At 39.2% G+C, this 18,481-nt stretch overlaps 1 protein-coding gene across 5 annotated transcripts in view; it reads left to right on the top strand.

The window, feature by feature from the left end:
- Positions 1-18,481, top strand: part of Sh3rf1 (SH3 domain containing ring finger 1) — a 152,896-nt gene that overhangs the window by 92,688 nt on the left and 41,727 nt on the right. For all 5 annotated transcript variants that reach the window (XM_074055007.1, XM_074055010.1, XM_074055009.1 and 2 more), the window contains 2 exons: positions 330-425; positions 17,959-18,261. In XM_074055007.1, the coding sequence (XP_073911108.1) occupies positions 330-425; positions 17,959-18,261 (399 nt within the window). The remainder of the gene's footprint in view (positions 1-329; positions 426-17,958; positions 18,262-18,481) is intronic.

An 18,481-nucleotide genomic window follows, 5' to 3' on the forward strand; every position in this document is an offset into this window, starting at 1 on the left:
GAATCTAAATAAAATACACATTCAACCCCTTGAGTAAAGTTCATAGTTTGGGTGAGTATGGTTCAAGTGGTAGAATTTTTGCCTAGCAAGTGCAAAGCCCTGACTTCAAACCCCAGTACCATCAAAAACAAATTTTTAAAAATAGTTTCAAAACTGGCTAAGAGGGAGTCAGTTTCACTTGGTTAGTGAAAACATTGAATTTATATACTAAAGATATGTCATGGAATTTTTATTCATCTATTCTTAAAACTTGAGTTCCTTTATTGAGAAGGAAAATTAATTGATAAATTAGTGGGATAAGGGAGACTAATGATTTGCTGTTTCTTCAGGATGATGTTCTGACTGTGATTCGCAGAGTGGATGAAAACTGGGCTGAGGGAATGCTGGCAGACAAAATAGGAATATTTCCAATTTCATATGTTGAGGTAAGTTATGCAGTAGCATCTGGCTTAGTAAATATGTCTTGATTATGAAATCTAAGTAGTAAGAGGTCCTCACAACACAAAGCACCAGGAATGCCCTGTTCCAGATCATGGCGGCATGTTAGGAAGAATTCCTACATTCTGTCCTTCAATTACTGAAGACTGTGAAATGTTTGAAACTCCTTACCTGTCTTCCTGTTAAAAGCATTCTTGTGTCTTGTTAAAGATACTGTGTACTTACTGTCCCTCACCTACACTAGCTCCAAGTTTTCTCTTCCATTTGCTGGTTTGGGATCAGAGTGTTAATAAAGTTCCTGAGAGTGCTGGGTGAGGGTGGAGGTGGGGGAGCTTGGCTCAAGTGGAGTAGCACCGGATTAGTAAGCATGAGGCCCTGAGCTCAAATCTCCAATACTACCAAAAATAAATAAATAAATAACAAATACAAAAGGTCCTGAGTAAGTTGGGAAATTAATGTATTTTTTATGTATTTCTTTCATTATCTGGCATGTCATCAGAACTAGAAGAGTGATTTGCAGAGTAGACCTTCAATACCCATTTATTAAATAAACAAATGACTCCATCATATTCCAGTAACTTCTTAGCGCCTTCCTCCTTTTTTAATTAGCATTACTCAGAAAGCTTGTAGGCCAAACCTCACTCAGTGAAGTCTTTTTAAAGAATGTGCATGAAGTAACTGCTGTTCTTTTATTTTAAAGAGAAGCACAAATGAAAACTGAACTAAGTTACAATTTATAATAGACCTTTATTACATTGAATATCATCAACTAAATTTTCTTTAGTAATAATTATTTCTTGCTGGAAACAAAATCGAAGGCATTTTCAAAGATTGAAACCACAGCCTAAAGACCATTCAGGGTTGCTGAGGTCCCCAGATGGCTTCTGGAAGAAGTAGATGGATAAGTAGAGGTTAACCAAGAGAACACCCAGGCGGGAGACCAGCACATGCAGAAGCCCCAAAGTAAGAGAAAACATGAATTGTTTGGGGAGTTGAAAGTAATTTGGTTGTATAAAATATCAAAGCATACATCTTAAGCATGTAAAAAAGAAAAACCACCATCACTTAATGTGCAATCTTTTTATCTGGGGCATCTGTTTTGGCATGATTCTAGGAGTAAAATGATGAATTGTGTCATTATAGCAGCATTCAATTTCCTCCTTAGTCACTGAGTTTGCCAGTTTTCATAAAAACATCAGTTTGATTCCTGTACAGCTACAGAAAAGTAAGTCAAATCCTATACAACTCTTGAACTTTTTTATCCATACACTTCAGATGTTCTCTTTATTAAAATATATTACCCTGCTTTGAAGGTAAACAATAGCAAAAGGTCCTTAACACAAATACTTTTTGTACCTTAATTTATATATCCTAACTTTAAGTCATGGAAAACTACAAACACCTCCAAATACTTGAGTAGTTACGCTGAAGAGCGTGAGTAAACACAGGGTTAGTAATGAAGGCTGTCTTTACTTGTTAGGTATTATCAATATTATCTGCTGATGTTCATTTGTAGTGCAGGAAGAGGTATTACTATATCTTTGTTATTGGGCAGGTATAGAATTGTGCAGATAGGCTTAAAAAGGTCCACCTACAGCAAGCCTAGAGTCACAGTCACTCCAGGTATTAGGATTATTTACTCTGACTTAGGTTGAAAAGTAAACTTCTTCCCAAGTAGAAAGTGTTTTCATTCTTTTGCCTCTTTTCTTTCAACTGGGCATTTTCCTTATTCGAATCAGAGTTTTGCTAGTTGAGACGTGGTAAACAAATCCTCTATCTCTAGAAGTCTAGGAACATTTCTTTGATGTCAAGCCATCAGGTGGGGAAAAGAGTTATCTGGGGATTAGTGACACCTGGTTCAGCCCTCAGGGAATTGGAGACAGCTCAATTCCCTACCAACTACATTTGCTGGTAAATGGATGGAATTGGAGAACATCATTCTGAGTGAGGTTAGCCTGGCCCAAAAGACCAAAAATCGTATGTTCTCCCTCATATGTGGACATTAGATCAAGGGCAAACACAACTAGGGGATTGGACTTTGAGCACATGATAAAAGCGAGAGCACACAAGGGAGGGGTGAGGATAGGTAAGATGCCTAAAAAATTAGCTAGCATTTGTTGCCCTCAACGCAGAGAAACTAAAGCAGATACCTTAAAGAAACTGAGGCCAATAGGAAAAGGGGACCAGGAACTAGAGAAAAGGTTAGATCAAAAAGAATTAACCTAGAAGGCAAAACACATGTACAGGAAATTAATGTGAGTCAACTCCCTATATAGCTATCCTTATCTCAACCAGCAAAAACCCTTGTTCCTTCCTATTATTGCTTATACTCTGTCTTCAACAAAATTAGAGATAAGGGCAAAATAGTTTCTGCTGGGTATTGAGGGGGTGGGGGAGAGAGGGAAGGGGGCGTAGTGGGGGTAAGGGAGGGGGTGGGGGCAGGGGGGAGAAATGACCCAAGCATTGTATGCACATATGGATAATAAGACAATAAAAAATGATTGTGTTACAAAAACTCACTTTTAAATTATTTTCCCTTCCTTCCTGTCTCCCTCCCAACCCTCCTTCCACCCCTCCCTCCCTACCTCCTTCCCTCCCTCTCTTCCTTCCTGACTCCTTTCCTCCCTCCCTCCCTTCGTCCACTCTCCCTTCTTTAGTTCTTCATTACTTCCTCATTCCCTCCCCTTTTCTATTCCTCCTTTTTTGCTTTTCTTTGAGACAGGATCTTTCTATGTAGTCCAGGCTGGTCTTGACTTCATGATCCTCCTGCCTTCGTCTCCTGAGTGCTGGGATTACAGGTGTATACCACATGCCCAATTTAAGTAATTTTCTCATATCTTATAAACCAACATTTAAGTCTCCATCAGTGTTATATGCTTTTGCTTCTTCTTCACACTGCTGCCCCCAAATAGTTATCTCCTAGGGGTTTTGAGCAGATCAAATGAGATAAATCTCAACAGGGTTTATGCAGAATGGTTTAGAGCTCAGATTAGACCTTAACCCAGAATATGCTAGAGTAGTGATGACCGAATGAAAGAACCTCACCACCATGCATAATGAAGAAAACGCTTTCAGAATTAAATTCCAGACCTCCACAACCACTTGTTCCTTTGCAGAGGCCTCAGCAGAAGCTGGAACTTCCCTTGAGTCCTAGTGGTTGACGTTGGTAATGGAAATGCTCAAGGAACTTGCTTGTGGCAGAAACCCTATAAACATGCTGGGCCTGGAGTATGACTGAAGAACTTCAGTGGAGATTGAGGGTCAGAGGCTCAGAGGTTGAGCTGTGGGGTTGGAGGAAAGGCAAATTGAAAGGCGAATTTGGAATTAACAAGAGGTCTGATGGGGAAGGAAGAATGACGTGGTGGGAAATGCTGCAGGAATAACTTGATCTCTACCTGTGTTAGAGGAGGTGCTAAAATAGTAGCGATGATATTGTGACTTGCAAACAAATGCCCTCTTAATACAGTAGAAGACAAAATTCTTCAAAGATTGAATAGAGAAGGAGAGTCTCTGGTTGGCTGGAGTAAGTACGGGAAAGAAAGACTGTGTAGATAGCCCTATCCTTTGGAGTCCTGCTCTAGCTCTTAAGATAAGGGTTCCCTTTTGATCCCATTCACCCTCCCCCTCCAGAGGTTCTCTCTTCCAGACTTCTTTCTGGCCACACCTCAGAGGTTATAGATTCTGTTTTGTTTAAACAAGCTCTTCTTGACTTGAACAATTTAGAAAGCAGTGAGAGCTTAGAATTTCCTGGGAAAGTCCAGGGAATTTCTAAAGACACCACACCAGGAAATATATAAAAGAGGTATATTTGTCAAGGACTTAGTATAGTTAAAAGAAAGAAATTAATAAACTGCTTCCCTCTTTGTTCAAAAATACCAGTTGTCTACAAAATAGATGAGAAGATTTTAACAACCCCATTAATTCAGAGCTGACTCATCCAATTTTAGCAGTCATTTGGACAAGAATGACATGATTCTTAGCAAGCAAAAAGTTTGACTGAAATAAGTGCTAAACATGGGATTTTGGATGTTTTTCAAACATTGCTGTGTATTGTAGGTTTGTAGTGAATTGTAAATTTTTATTGTTTCTCATTTTATTTGTTTGAAATATCACTCATCCATGTTTTTCCACAACAAAAAAGTGTTTAACAACTTGCTCCTTTGCTGTAGATAGTATAAAGATAAGTATTTCTTCTGTGCAGATGGCGTGGAGTAGGAAAGCCTAAGAGACAGCTGCTTTTACTCTTTAGTTACTGTCAGAAAGAAGCGCTGCATTTCTTGTTCTTCAGATCTCACTTCAGATGTCACTCTCCTGACAGACTTTCCCTCACTACCTTATCTGCAGTAATTCCTACTCTCCACATGCTTTACCTCAAATGTAGAGTGGTACAGTAGTGGAGAAAACTTGGATTCTGTAGTGAGATGGCAGGATTCAAGTCTTGGCCTTAACCATTAATTTTCTGAGTGAATTTGGGCCTGATCTTATCATAGGGCAGATTGTTTCCAGTGATATTTCAGAATAGCACCTGGCATCTGGAAGAGCTTTACAGGTGATGGCATTGTTACGATTCCTTCATAGCACGTCTGTCTACAACTTATTTCAGGTTGCTTGCTGATGTGGTTGCCAACTGTCTCCTCACGTTCCCTTTCTCCTTTGAATTTAAACTTTTGAGGACCAGTACCTTATCTTTCTGGTTTGCCTCGGTCTCCTGAGGTTCTTACACAATGCCTGTTCATATGTAGGCTCTCAATAAATGTTGCCTGAATGAATGAATGAATGAATGAATGAGCTACCTAAGAACTTGTAGAACAAGAGTAGGACTGGGTTGCAGATTTTTTCTACTCTAAAAATTTTCAACTCATATTCCAACATCATTCTCTATCTAGCCATATATTTATTATTGGCTTTTAAAATAATTTATTAATTTTATTTTTGACTTATATATTAATAATATGAGGGAATTTCATTGTGATGATTCCATACATGTGAACAGTGTACCATGAACAGGTTCACTCCCTCCATTATAGTCTTTATTCCTCCTCTTCTCCCCCTGCTTCAAACAGTATTTGGGGGATTTCATTATGTTGTCTTCATATGGTTGTATGTTGCATACTTCCATTTCTCTTGGCATTATGTGTGAAAGTTACATGCTCAGAGCCATTGGGTCTATGTGAACTTAATGAGATATTTCTCTCTTTATTTCTTTACTTTTTAAAATAGTCAAAAGATGGGTAGGTGTGGTGGCACACACCTCTAATCCCACTACCTGGAGGCTAGGTAGGATTATTGAGAGTTGGAGGCCAGCCTAGGCTACATAGCAAGACCCAATCTCGTGAATGAATGAATGAATAAAACTGAGTATTTGGTTATGCCAAGTTTAGAATTTTCTCAGACAAAAATAGTAGCAGTTATATTCTATGGCTTACATCTGACAACCTCTACTGCTTATTTATTTGTAGTATAGAAAAATCTCATAGGTGGGAAGGTAAGGTTGGGGAGAGGTTGGTCAAAGGAGACAAAATTTTAGTTAGCTAAAAAGAATGAGCTACCTTGACTATAGAATAGAATGTGTTACCAGCCTTAACAATGGAAACACAGATGTGCTAGACCAATAGAGCACCTATGGCCTTAAGGCAGGTAGCTCAGCTTCCTCCTCTGTGAGTGAGGGAATTGGAAGGTGTTGTCTATGTTCCAAAGAATAAGAAGTATGAGTTTAGGTCTATAGTTTGAAGTTGCCAGGGTGACCTTGGAGGAGCTAATAATAGCAATGATAACTTAATTTTTTTTTAACTTAAAGCCTTTCATCTGGAGAATAATGATAGAGAAGGGCAAAATAGTAGTCTTTGATCTAATAATCAAAGAGTGGATTGAAGCATATAAAAAGGTACTCTGTCATTTATATTTTGGGATGCCATTTTCTTTTAAAATCAAAAAGTATAATCAATCTTTATAAAAGAAATTTAAGGGAATTGTTGGGAAGTTGGAAAGACAATTACTGTATTGATTAGTATCCAGATTTCCCCTTCAATTTTGAAGTAAGTTAATTTTTGTAAGTGGGATTTAGAGGTACTGTTGAGAAGTCGGTAAGGCAGAATTACTCTGTTGCTTAGCACCGTCCTTTCTTCCTTAGTGCTCACTGGCTGAATGTATCGGGGCTGCTTTTGAGTAGCTTTTTGTTGTTGCTGTTGCTTTTAGCACTCTGGGCCATGTCCCATGGTGCAGGTTTTCATATCTTCTGAATGTTAGCAGCTTGATGTAAGTAATTGTTGCTTTTCCTTCTGCCACAATGATAGAAAGAAAATGAGCACCAGCTCCTGAAGTTGTAAAGGCAAAGACAGGTCTCTGAGCTTCAGGAACAGTGACCTAATATCTATACTGCAGAGACAGACTCCACCTACAAATGAGTCACTTAGATTCACTTGGATTCACAGGGAACTTTATGTAGGGCAGTTTATGCTCCATCTATTATTTAATAGTGTCTTTCTAATTTAAGTTTACTTTTGTTTTCCATGAGGAAAACATTCAGGGAGCCGAGATTCTAAAGATCGGTTACTGTTTATTGAGTTCTCACTGCATGAATGGATAGGGTACTCTGAGTAGTTTCATAGCACATAAAAAACGCACATCTCCTACCTGGCCTTAACCACAGGCTTAGGATAATGACCAAATGGTGTCTGACACACACAGTGATTCCCCAAAGAATCACCACATTCTTTAGCCTGGCCATGTTCCCTGCAGTAAGTTTTACTGATCATTCCTAGAAACATACCTTGGAATTGCTGCCTTTATAGCTCATTTGGGATATTTCTTTGTCCATATACTTGTAGGAAACTCACCCTTTGTTTAAGATCTAAATAAATAGGATCATTTCTCATGGAAGTCTTCCTTTCCTAATTTGTCTATGCAGCAAAACAAATTCTATGAAACCAAATCAAACCCAACAACGCTCTCCTTGCTTCTAACTTCTGTAATATTCAGTTTCTTCCATTCTTATACACCTGGAACATGGTTAACAGGGCAGTTATATGTATAGATGATTTACTGTTTTTCTGTGATCCTTGGAAATACACTTACATAAAGAAAATTTTTAGGCTACGTGCAGTGGCTCACACCTTAAACCTAGTAATTCAGGAGGCAGATATTGGGAGGATCTTAGTTCAAGGCTTCCTAGGCAAACAGTTCTTGAAATCCTATTTCAACTAATGACTGGTGCACGGTGGTGCACACACACACCTGCCACCCCAGCCATGCAAGGAAGTAGGAATAGGAGGATCTTAATTCAGGCAGGCTGGGCGTAAAGTTAGACCCTATTTCAAGTGACTCAAGTGGTAGAGTGCCTGCCTAGCAAGCACAAGGTCCTGAGTTCACCAAAAGAAAGAGAAAAGAATATTTTAAAAGATTTTACTTCTACAATATTATATTCCAGAAAACTAGAAAATGAAATGAATAAAATGGAGTCCCTAAGTCTCATCACATGCAATTTTAGTAAATAAACTTCCATTCTTTCCCCTTATGCTTTAATGATGTTACATAGATGATTTGTCAGTTTTTATGACCACATAATAAACACTCTAGTGGCTAAACCATAACTCAGTTAATTATTTTTGCCATTTTTCTTCTGTAGGGGCATAGCCAGTACTGAGGAGTGAATGGTGGTCTCTGTCTCATCCTGGGCTCTTGTCCTGCACTTGCTTCAGAGGATATATGATAACTCACATTCCTAATAGCAACACACAATCACTATGATTATCCAGCTTTGCTTAAAAAGTGTATAAGACATTTGGACTTTTCATGAAAACTTACAAAAACATTTCAAATTCTAACATGTAAAAGGTTAATTTTCAGAATGATTCATTATTCAACCTCAAATATCTAAGGTTGCCTTCTTAAATAGAAAAATCACAAATTAATCAAAGCTATAATGTTTTACTATCTTTTAGATTTTATTATTTAAAGATTTTATTATATTTCTATATACATCCTAAATATTGTTAGTGACTAAGACTTTACTAAGCAAAGTAGGTTTCTTTTATGCTCATATTCTATGAGGAAGACAGAATAAATTCCTATACTATCTGGGCATTTGTGCACACAGGTAACACATGAATGGCTTGAATAGAAGCATTTCCATTGTAAAAGTCAATGGGTGAAAAGCCTTTCTATAATGAAACAGAATGTTCCAGGAAACATTCTATGTTTTTCCTAAACATTATAAAACATTACTTTTTATAATAAAGTTTGATGTCAATTTATCCACTAGGCTTTACGAACATGCTGGATGAGTTCCTCCATGCTGAGAAGATTTAAACAAATGTGTGGTTGTGATGGTCCCAGTCCTCTGAATTCTCTTCTGTGCCACATTCCTTCTTGATCACCCTTCCCTCACCACCCCCCAGCCCCCGCAACACATACTTTCTTTAGGTATCCAGGACAGGGGAAAAACTTGTTCACTGATTTTTTTTTAATGGAATACATACACACTGCTATGAAATTTCTGTCAGTGTGTCATTTCACATTGACAGGGTTTTACTTAGAATTTAATGACAATTCCATGTTCTTTACCTCCTGGGACAGATGTATATTTCCTTACGGTATTCCTACATCTGGTAATGAGACTCTAGAAAATAAAATGTACCAGTGGAATGTATGCATTTTGTTAATTGGCATTTCTGATTTATGATGTGCATTTCGGGACAAATACAAAATAGACACATGCATACAAAATGCTGTGTATGTCAGAGCCTATTGGACTATGACATGAACTGAGCCCTATTTAAAAATTATCCATTGGGCTGGGTGCCAGTGGCTCACACCTGTAATCCTAACTGCTTGGGAGGCTGAGATCAGGAAGATGACAGTTTGAGGCCAACTCAGGCAAATAGTCCACAAGACCCAATCTCCTGGAGGCGTGGCTCAAGCAGTAGAGTGCCTGCGTTGCAAATGCAAACCTCTTGAGTTCAAACCCCAGTCCCACCAAAAAAAAAAAAAAAAAATTATCCATTCATCTCTCTCCCTAGCATCATAATTAGATTGTAGACCTATTGCTTCAGAAAGAACAGGTACTTGTACCTCATGAGACTTAACTTTCAGGGCCGAACTTCCTCTTGTGTGTACATTTTCCAGTTGTGTTGTCTGGTGTGAAGTGTTTCTCCTCTCTCAGTTGCTGTGTCTTCTCCAGACTTTCATCCTCCAGGCACTTGGTCATATCACTGGCATTTTTCCTGCTTTGCATGTTAATTATTCTCTACCCTTTGGCTCACCCTGAATAAAGGAAATTGGTCTGCCTTTTGCTCTCCTCAAAAATGTACTCCATTATTACACTGCCCTCAAATTAGTGTTCTTTTTCCTTCCTTTTCTTGCTGTAATTCCCAAGAGTCACACTTCCCCTCTCTGCCTATCACTGCTTCTGCTTTCTTATCCCTGCAGTTCACTTCTGACCCCTCCAAACTCTGAAATTTCCCTCCTGCTTGCTACTTGCTGCCTTTTCTTAGCTCCTCTTTTTTTTTCCCTAGTAAGAACTACCACTATTCTTAATCGCCCTGAAAGTCTTTGCCTTTTGCATCTCTAGGATATTGTTGGTTGGATGGTTGGCCGGCCTGGGAAACTTAGCAAGGTCTTCAGTAGCCTGAGATTCTGAGTACCTTATGCTTCTCCTCCTACCCCTCTTTTCTTCTCTTCTTCCCCCCCCACCCCAAATCAAAGACCACCAATTCGTATCATCCACAGATGACTTTCATGGTGACTTGCAAAGTGATTTTGTTTTAATTGGTTGCTAATATGTTAAATTAGAAAATTTTACAAAAGCTTAATTTCTAGATTTCCTTTGAAAAAACAAAACAAAACAAAACAAAACAAAAACCCTCAGTGGATACTGCCAAGCAGTTGCAGCAGAAAGATGACAAACATTCCCCAGGTCACCAGAGTGTGCCCACCATGCACTGTTGGTCTCTACCTGGCCGTCTTGGCTCATTGGCCCCACCTGCCTGAGCTCTGTAGGTATGAAAGTGTACCTCCTCTGCTTAAAGTAAGAAATCCATTGTGCTGTTTCCCTGGTCCTCTTTTCTCATGAGCCAAAGAGAATGTGTCTCTATTTCCCTCTTCCCCCCATTCAGTAGTGTGCCTAGCTTGTAATAATCACTCAGCAAACATTTGTGAGAGTAAAAATCTCCATTTGGTTTGATTCTGGACACCAAGGACCTGAGGGCTCTATACGTGCTATGGATTTTTTGAATGGGGTATTTTTGTTTCAGATGAGCAAGGGTATTTTTGCTGCAGCTTGGTATAAAACCTTACAGATCATTAAGTCCAACTTCATGTTACATGTGAGAAATCAGAGGCACATACCAGGTACAGTGACTTCCCAAGGCATCAAAGCAAGTCGGAGTGTTCACAGCACTCTACAGGTTATGAAGCCTTTTAACCCACACTCATTCTACATGGGATATACAGGAGTGACATTACCTTCCCCAGTTTCTACAGCTAATGCTTCACCCGAGATGGCTCAATTGATGAGGACAGAGCCTGACTTTAACCCAAACCTTTTGCCATCGAGTTCAGGGCTCTTCCAGTGGTCTTCTTGGCCCTGCTAAACTAAAAGTCTTTTTAGGCTTTCTGTGACATGTACCTGCATTTTAATCTCAGAAACCTGAAAGGGGAAATTCTACATTATTTATTTATTTATTTAGTAGCTAGGGCCAACAGAGGTAAAGATAATTATTAAATGAGGAGTTAAACCATTGGTTTTAGCTTTTCCAGCCCAGTACAGGAAAGTGGTTCCTTTAAAATCCTTTTCCCTTGTCATGGTGCAGTGAGGTTTGTATCAGGAGTCTCTGTTCCTTGTTGTCCAGCTGCTTATATGAGTGACCTTTGTCATCCTTAGGACTACTCTAGGCTCTGGAGACTTCAGAAATGTGGACCATGGAGGGTCAGGGAGTAGTTCCAGTCTTCTTCCTCTCTTCAGCAAGTTCTTTGTGCTTAATGAACCTCAGGAAGACAGCTGTCTTGTAGTATAGCTTCTGTCCCCTTAGGAGCTACAGAAGGTACAGAGCCAAGCTCTAAGTACCTGAGTTACTGCTGAGCAAATTGAGATGTAGCTAGGCCAGAGAAGTGATGTAACAAGTACGTGATACACATTAGATTTTAAAGACTTAGTACATAAAAAGAACTTAACTTTCTCAATTTTTTTCTTCACTGTGTTGAACTTGGGGCCTTGTTTTTCTATTGATTATTTGTTGAAGTGGTAATACCTCGGATATATTGAGTTAAATAAAAAAATACTATTAAGGGTTGGTGTGATAGTACACATATGTAATCCCAGTTACTTGGGAGGTGGAGATCAAGAGGATTGTGGTTTGAGGCTAGTCCTGGGCAAACAGGTAGTGAGTCTCTATGTCAACCAACAAGCTGGGTATGGTGTTGCATGCCTGTGACACCAGCTATACAGGAGGTAAAGGTAGGAGGATCACGGTCTGAGGCCAGTCCCCCGAGCAAAAAGTAAGAGACTGTTATCTGAAAAATAACTAAAGCAAAAAGGGTTAGGAGGTATGGCTCAAGTGGTAGAGTGCATGCCTAGCAAGCATGAGGCACTGAGTTCAAACCTCAGTACCACCCCCCCCATACAAATGTGGCTACTAGAAAACTTTTAATTATACATGTGATTTATATTTCAGCTTCTCCGTGCTAATCCAAAGGCAGCATCTCCTTCCCTTGATAATTCTGAGACAAATATTGTTATTCATTCAACAAATATTTACAGAGACCTAAAGGAACAGCTGCCTAAGGGAGGCTATCTTATCCATTTTATAATAGTCCCCAGTAAGCCCTTCTTCCTCTTCTGTGGGCGAGTCTTGTGTTACCATATCATTAAGTGACGACTGAGCTTGCTCGTTATAGTTGGTTTATCCAAACACAAAAGCCTTGTTGCCTAATTTGCAGGAAAAGTAGAAGAGCAATGGTTGCATGTTGTCAACATTTTAAGCATTTTGCAAAGGTCTGTAAAGAGAGGTCGTGGTATTTTCATTTCTAAGAAGGTGTCAGTGGGCATGGATTTCTATCCAGCAGCACTCATTCACTGGTTTTCTTCAAAGCATCTGACTTACCTGAGACACTGGACCTAGCAAAGCAGTAGAATGTTGAAGTTCTTTGCTTACAACATGGCTTTGGAAAGGTAGACTTTCAAACCGGGAGGAGAGGTGGAGAGTTATTCCAATGGTGATGGGATAAGCACTGAGCCTTGTGAAAAAACGTAGTGCTATCATTGCCTAGTTCTTTATACAAAACCAGATGCTATGTGTCTCAAAGACTGAGAGAGAAGGAAGGAGGGAGGGAGGGAGGGAGGGAGGAAAGGAAGGAAGGAAGGGAGGGAGGGAGGAAGGAAGGAAGGAAGGAAGGAAGGAAGGAAGGAAGGAAGGAAGGAAGGACGGACTATCAAAAAGGAGGTTTTGTTATTTGTCTGTTTATTTACTTATTTTTGGTACTAGAGATTGAACCCAAGGCATCAGAGCTATACTCCCAAATCCTATTTTGGAAGGTTTGTTATTATTGTTTGTTTTGAGACAGATTCATGCTCTGTAACCCAGGCTGGCCTCGAACTCATGATTCTCCTGCCTAAAATCCTGTGTGCTGGGATTATAGACATGAATCACCATGCCTGGCTGGAATAAGATTTTTAAACCGTGATGTTTAATTTAATACTATAGTGGAAGAGATTGATAAAGTATAAAATAAAATTGTATTCACAAACTCTATATTGGAACAGTATTTTTAATTTAGATGTACGTACATGTATGTTGCATGAAAAGCACTTTATGTAGTATATAGAATATTTACAATATATATCTATAAGAATAATACCACCAGCACAAGAAAAATATGCATAAAGCGTGGGAACAGGCCAGTCTTAAAAATGAAAATAGATGCTTAATCTCATTAATAGAGAAATGCAAATTAAATATGATATATTTTCTTATCTTTCCAGCTAGGAAATATTGTTAACAACTTGGGGAAAGAAAGACATATTTGAGGTGGTGAAAATTAAAACTTTTTTGAAGTGCAGTTTGGCTGCATACTTTAAATAAAATTTATGAGTACACTGTGATCCAAGAACTTCACTTTTAGAAATTTATCTAAGGATGTACTTACATAAGCATACCGATATATTAAATGACGTAGGGTCATGAGATATTATTAAGGGAGAGAATAGTATTGCCTGATTTCATTTGTGTTAAAAATCAGTAAAGTAGATTCCTATATGACATCACCAACATGGAAAATGTTGGAGGGACCAGGGGCATGGCTCAAGTGGTAGAGTACCTCCCTCGCATGCATGAGACCCTGGTTCAGCCCCTGTACTACAAAAGAAAAGAAAGAAAGAAAATGTGTGGGAGGATGTGTTTTAAATTGTTAAAACACAGATTCATCTTGAAAATGTATCAGGAGACAGATGTGGGGAGCTGGTTGTGATATTCTATATTATTTATTTCCTTGTAGAAAATAATGTATATATATTACTTTTATAATACATTTTAAAAGTTTTATTTGCCTTTTGTCAAAAAAATAATTAGTTCAGGGACATTCTAGTGGATTGTAAATGAAGATAGTTCTCAAACCTACTATTTGTACTTTCTAATATTGAAAAGGTCACAATTGATTCACCTGGAAAGCTTCATATGAAAGAGTGACTTTTCAACTTAGCTCTCATTAAAATTATTTTCTCTTAAAAAAAAAAAGTAAGTCCCATTTTTAAAAATGCCATGCTCTCTTTCGTAGTGAGCAACCACACACACAAATTTTAATATTACTTAAGATGCTTTATTGTTATTAATGTTTTTAATCAATATTTTCTCTCGTGTTTATTTATACTTCTGATAATTCTCAAAGACAAATTCTTTCTAAAGTTTAGGTTTTTTTTCTTACGAAGGACATAAGAAGACTGGGGAAACTGCACTGTGGTAGGTAGGGTACTTGCTTAGCTTGTGCAAGGCCCTGGGTTTGATCCCCAGAATAGTAAAAATAAAAAAGTAATAATAGTAGAAGAGGAAGAAGAGGGACATAGAATTTTAACATGAGTAAACCTGTAGCCCCTGCCTTGGCTCTAGTACACTGGATCTTATCTTGAAGCCAGCCTACATCTTGCCCCAGCTCCTTATGGAAGTCTTAGAAGAAGGTATTTTAGGACACAAATTCACTTTGCAGGTGATGAGTACAGTTTTAACTTCAAAGGTCACAGATAGATAAATGTCACAGAAAGAAAGCCCTTACTACTGAGCTCAAACAAACATTCATCAATTTTATCAAAATTTCATGAAAAGCTTCAAATCCTTGCTTTCCTGTTGTTACCAAAGGTTAAGTTACACTTGCACCAAAAGCCCCTTTACCTTCCTGTCTGATTACTGAAGTGGCCTACCCTAGTCTTCACTTACCATTTTCTCTGGAACTTAAAAAAGAAGTGAGGAGCACTGTTAGTGACACTAACCTCAGCTGCCACCAAAGAAAGCTAAATTTTGAAATACGATGACATCTTACCAACAAATATTACTGTCCATGCAAAAAATTAAGTGCAGGGAAAATAGGCTGTTCAGAGGGGTATAAATAAACTATAAAAGCGAACTAAGTTTAAAGTAAGATTATACATTATACACGTGGTGAGCTAAAAGAGACATAAAAGTCATCAGCTGCTTCCTACTTGTTCTGTCCACGAGGAAGCTGTGATCAGTAGTGCTGAAATGGCTGCCTTAAAGGCACGGAGTTAAGGGCAGTGCTAGCGCTAGAATCGTGGTCTTTTGTCTGCCAGTTAATTCTATCACACCCTGCTGTGTCTACCTGCACCTGCATGTTACTGCATGTCACTGTATTTTAATAAACATACCAACCCTCTGGTCCAGCAGTTCCACTCCTAGATGTACAGCCAATATCCAAATGAGTACTTATGTGCATCAACAGATATGTACAATATTAGTCACATTCTTAATTACTCAATTTTCTTAATTGCTGAATTCTATAGGAAGAAAGGGAGGGAAGGAAAGTAAGGAAGGAATGAAGGCCCAAATTTCAATCAGCAGTAGAAATGGATAAATAGTATGTTCACATTGTGGAGTATTTCACAGCGATTAAGGAGACTGAATTACTGACCTGGAGCAATAGGAATTAGTGTCAGAAGGCATACTGTGGAGCAATCAGCCAGACATGAGGGATTATGGGGAGCACTGTGATATGCCTGGTCATTACCCCTTCGGGGCAGAAGCCGGGTCTGCAGATCGCCAGCACCTAGCACAACCCTAACAGCCGCTCAGCTCATGTTTATTTGAATGGAGAGGATATAAGATGGAAAAGGATACAAAGGAAGCATCCAACATTTTTATAATGAGAAAAATAGCAAGAAACAGAGAGAGTGATACTTTAATTCTCAGATACTCATCTCAGAACACAGCATATGGAAACCAGAAATAGTAACATAATATTAACTATAGTTGATGCTTTACCTTGACGAGGTTATGGTAACAGATCAGAATACTTCAGAACAAGCACAGCTAAAGTGATTTGACCCTAGAATTAATCTAAATGAAATATCAGGTAGACATGAAATCTTATTGAACAGAGCAGGATTACCAAATTGATTGGTCAGATTCCAGCATACTACTTTGGAAGATTTGTGCCTTAGGGTAGAAATAAGATTACAGTGGAAGCCATTGTCTGACTCCTTTACCCTGGAGTGGTGAGGGCTAGGGATGTAGTTCAGTGACAGAGTGCTATGTGCAGAGCCCTGGGTTCCATCCCAGCACCACCAGGGGAAAAAAGGTTGCATAACAGCAGTAAGTTTGGGATGGGGGAAGTGACTAGCTCTTCAGCCTGCTTTGCTTCTTGACTACTTAAGCCCTGGCTGTGTAGGAAAGAGGTCTCTAGCCTCACGTGGCTCACGGTAGTTTATTAGAGCTCTTCTCTGAGGCTGGGGCCTTCCCCACCAGTCACCAAACACTACTTTGCTTCCTTTGAGCATTTGATTCTAGGGGATCACCCAGAAGATGGGATAGCTAGACCAACCTAGGATTTATAAACTGTGGCCAAGCACCACAGTAATGCTTTAATAACAACTGGTTCCTTCATCCCTGAACACCCCACGAGAAGCTTTGTGGTCCTCTTTTTTCTGCCAGTTGCACTCCATAGGTTGGTAGAGTGTTACTGAAAGTTTATCTTAGGAAAAACTTCCTTGAAGTCTGACGAAGAGATGCTTATGTTTGAAAAGATTTGTTATATTAATTATTGATCAGACAAGCCGCCTGAATTTGAGTCCCCAGGGAACCACAGGAACAAATTGTCAGTCAGTTTGGAACTGCTCTGGAAGCACAGTGCTGCAGTGAACACAACTGTAGGATTGCAGGAGAGCAAGTTTATTTCTTTGTTAAATATTGACTGACCAGAATTCCATTATCCCAGTAGGGTGGTCTCATCAACAGGGTGAGAAGACATGGGCTGAACAGCTGAGGTGGGTAGGAGAAAAACATTAGGGGGTGTAATTTCATATAAAGACATTTGTGAAATGCTGAGTGTGTAATGCGGAGATGGGATCTCTTTTGTCTTTAATATTACCTGTGTTACCTCTTTAAAGTTTCTTGTTTTTCATCTCAGTTTTTTTTTAATGAGAGGTTAAGCTCTGCGTTCAGTGTTTTCTCATAATGTAATAGCTAGGTAAGTTACATTGAGCTTGTTATCATTGAAGCTTTCTGGAAATGTTTTATTTTACTCCAGGGAGAACAAAAAGCAAGTGTTCTTTCCTTTTCTGATGATCTTATCAGCCCCATACCCATATTTTGACCCCTAGTTCTCCTACTTTGCACTGGGACTTTTCAACAGACCCAGTTAGCTGGCCAACAGGTCTTGAATTTCATGTCTTACTCTATTCTGATTTAAAATTTGAGCACATATGAAGATAAATGACATGACATGACATGACAAAAACATATCAAGAACTTCAGTGAACTTTTTGGTGACATTACTCAAGATACATGGAGAGAACCAGGGAGTTGGTTGATTGGGTTAGGGGTACAGGCATTAATAGTGAATGGTTTCATTCTGTGGGTTCTTGTTTATTCCTACCAAACCCAACAGTTGGTCCTTCAATGTTCGGTGTGCTCTGAGCAAGCACCCAACTGCCACCAGGTAGCAAGGTATTCAGTGAGACAAAAATCTGAATATCCTTTTGATTGCTCTATACTCAGTGAGCTGAAATAAATCTCTTTTTTTTGTTATTGGCAAATGTTAAAACAAGACATTCTGAAAACTCTTAGGGAAAAAATAGTTTTTGCCTTTTCAGTCTTGCATTGAAATTATATATTCTTGATTTAAATCTCCTGTGACATAGATACAATGAGATCCCAGTATGGAGAGACAACATTTCTCATGAGAAAAAAGTAACCTCACTGGCATATGCGAATGTTAAAACTGTGACTTTAAATGTTAGGTAAAATCATATGGAAAACAAATCTTTGACAAGTGCCCAACCTTGTTGTGCCGCTTGCTTTGCAGTTTAACTCGGCTGCCAAGCAGCTGATAGAATGGGATAAGCCTTCCCTGCCAGGAGGTGATGCAGGACAATGTACCTCGGTGGCAGCCCAGAGCAGCACAGCCCCAAAGCACTCCGACACCAAGAAGAACACCAAAAAGCGGCACTCCTTCACGTCCCTCACCATGGCCAGTAAGTCCTCGCACGCAGCCCAGAACCGTCACTCCATGGAGATCAGCCCTCCTGTCCTCATCAGCTCCAGCAACCCCACCGCTGCTGCTCGGATCAGTGAACTGTCTGGGCTGTCCTGCAGTGCCCCTTCTCAGGTGAGCCTCTATGATCTATTCATGACCTGCTTGTTTAGCTGGAAATGCATGTTTCAAACACCTGGAAATGGTAGCTTTCCTGGCATGCAAAGCCTTTCTTGATTCTGCAGGTGTGGAGGAAAAGCTGACTTGAATCTATCAACCCAGAGGGAATGGCCCAGTCATTTTCAAAGAAAAGATTAGAATTTACAAGATGGATTAGAAAACACCAGTTTGTCCA

This window comes from Castor canadensis, chromosome 14 (assembly GCF_047511655.1).
Source record: "Castor canadensis chromosome 14, mCasCan1.hap1v2, whole genome shotgun sequence".
NCBI lineage: Eukaryota > Metazoa > Chordata > Mammalia > Rodentia > Castoridae > Castor > Castor canadensis.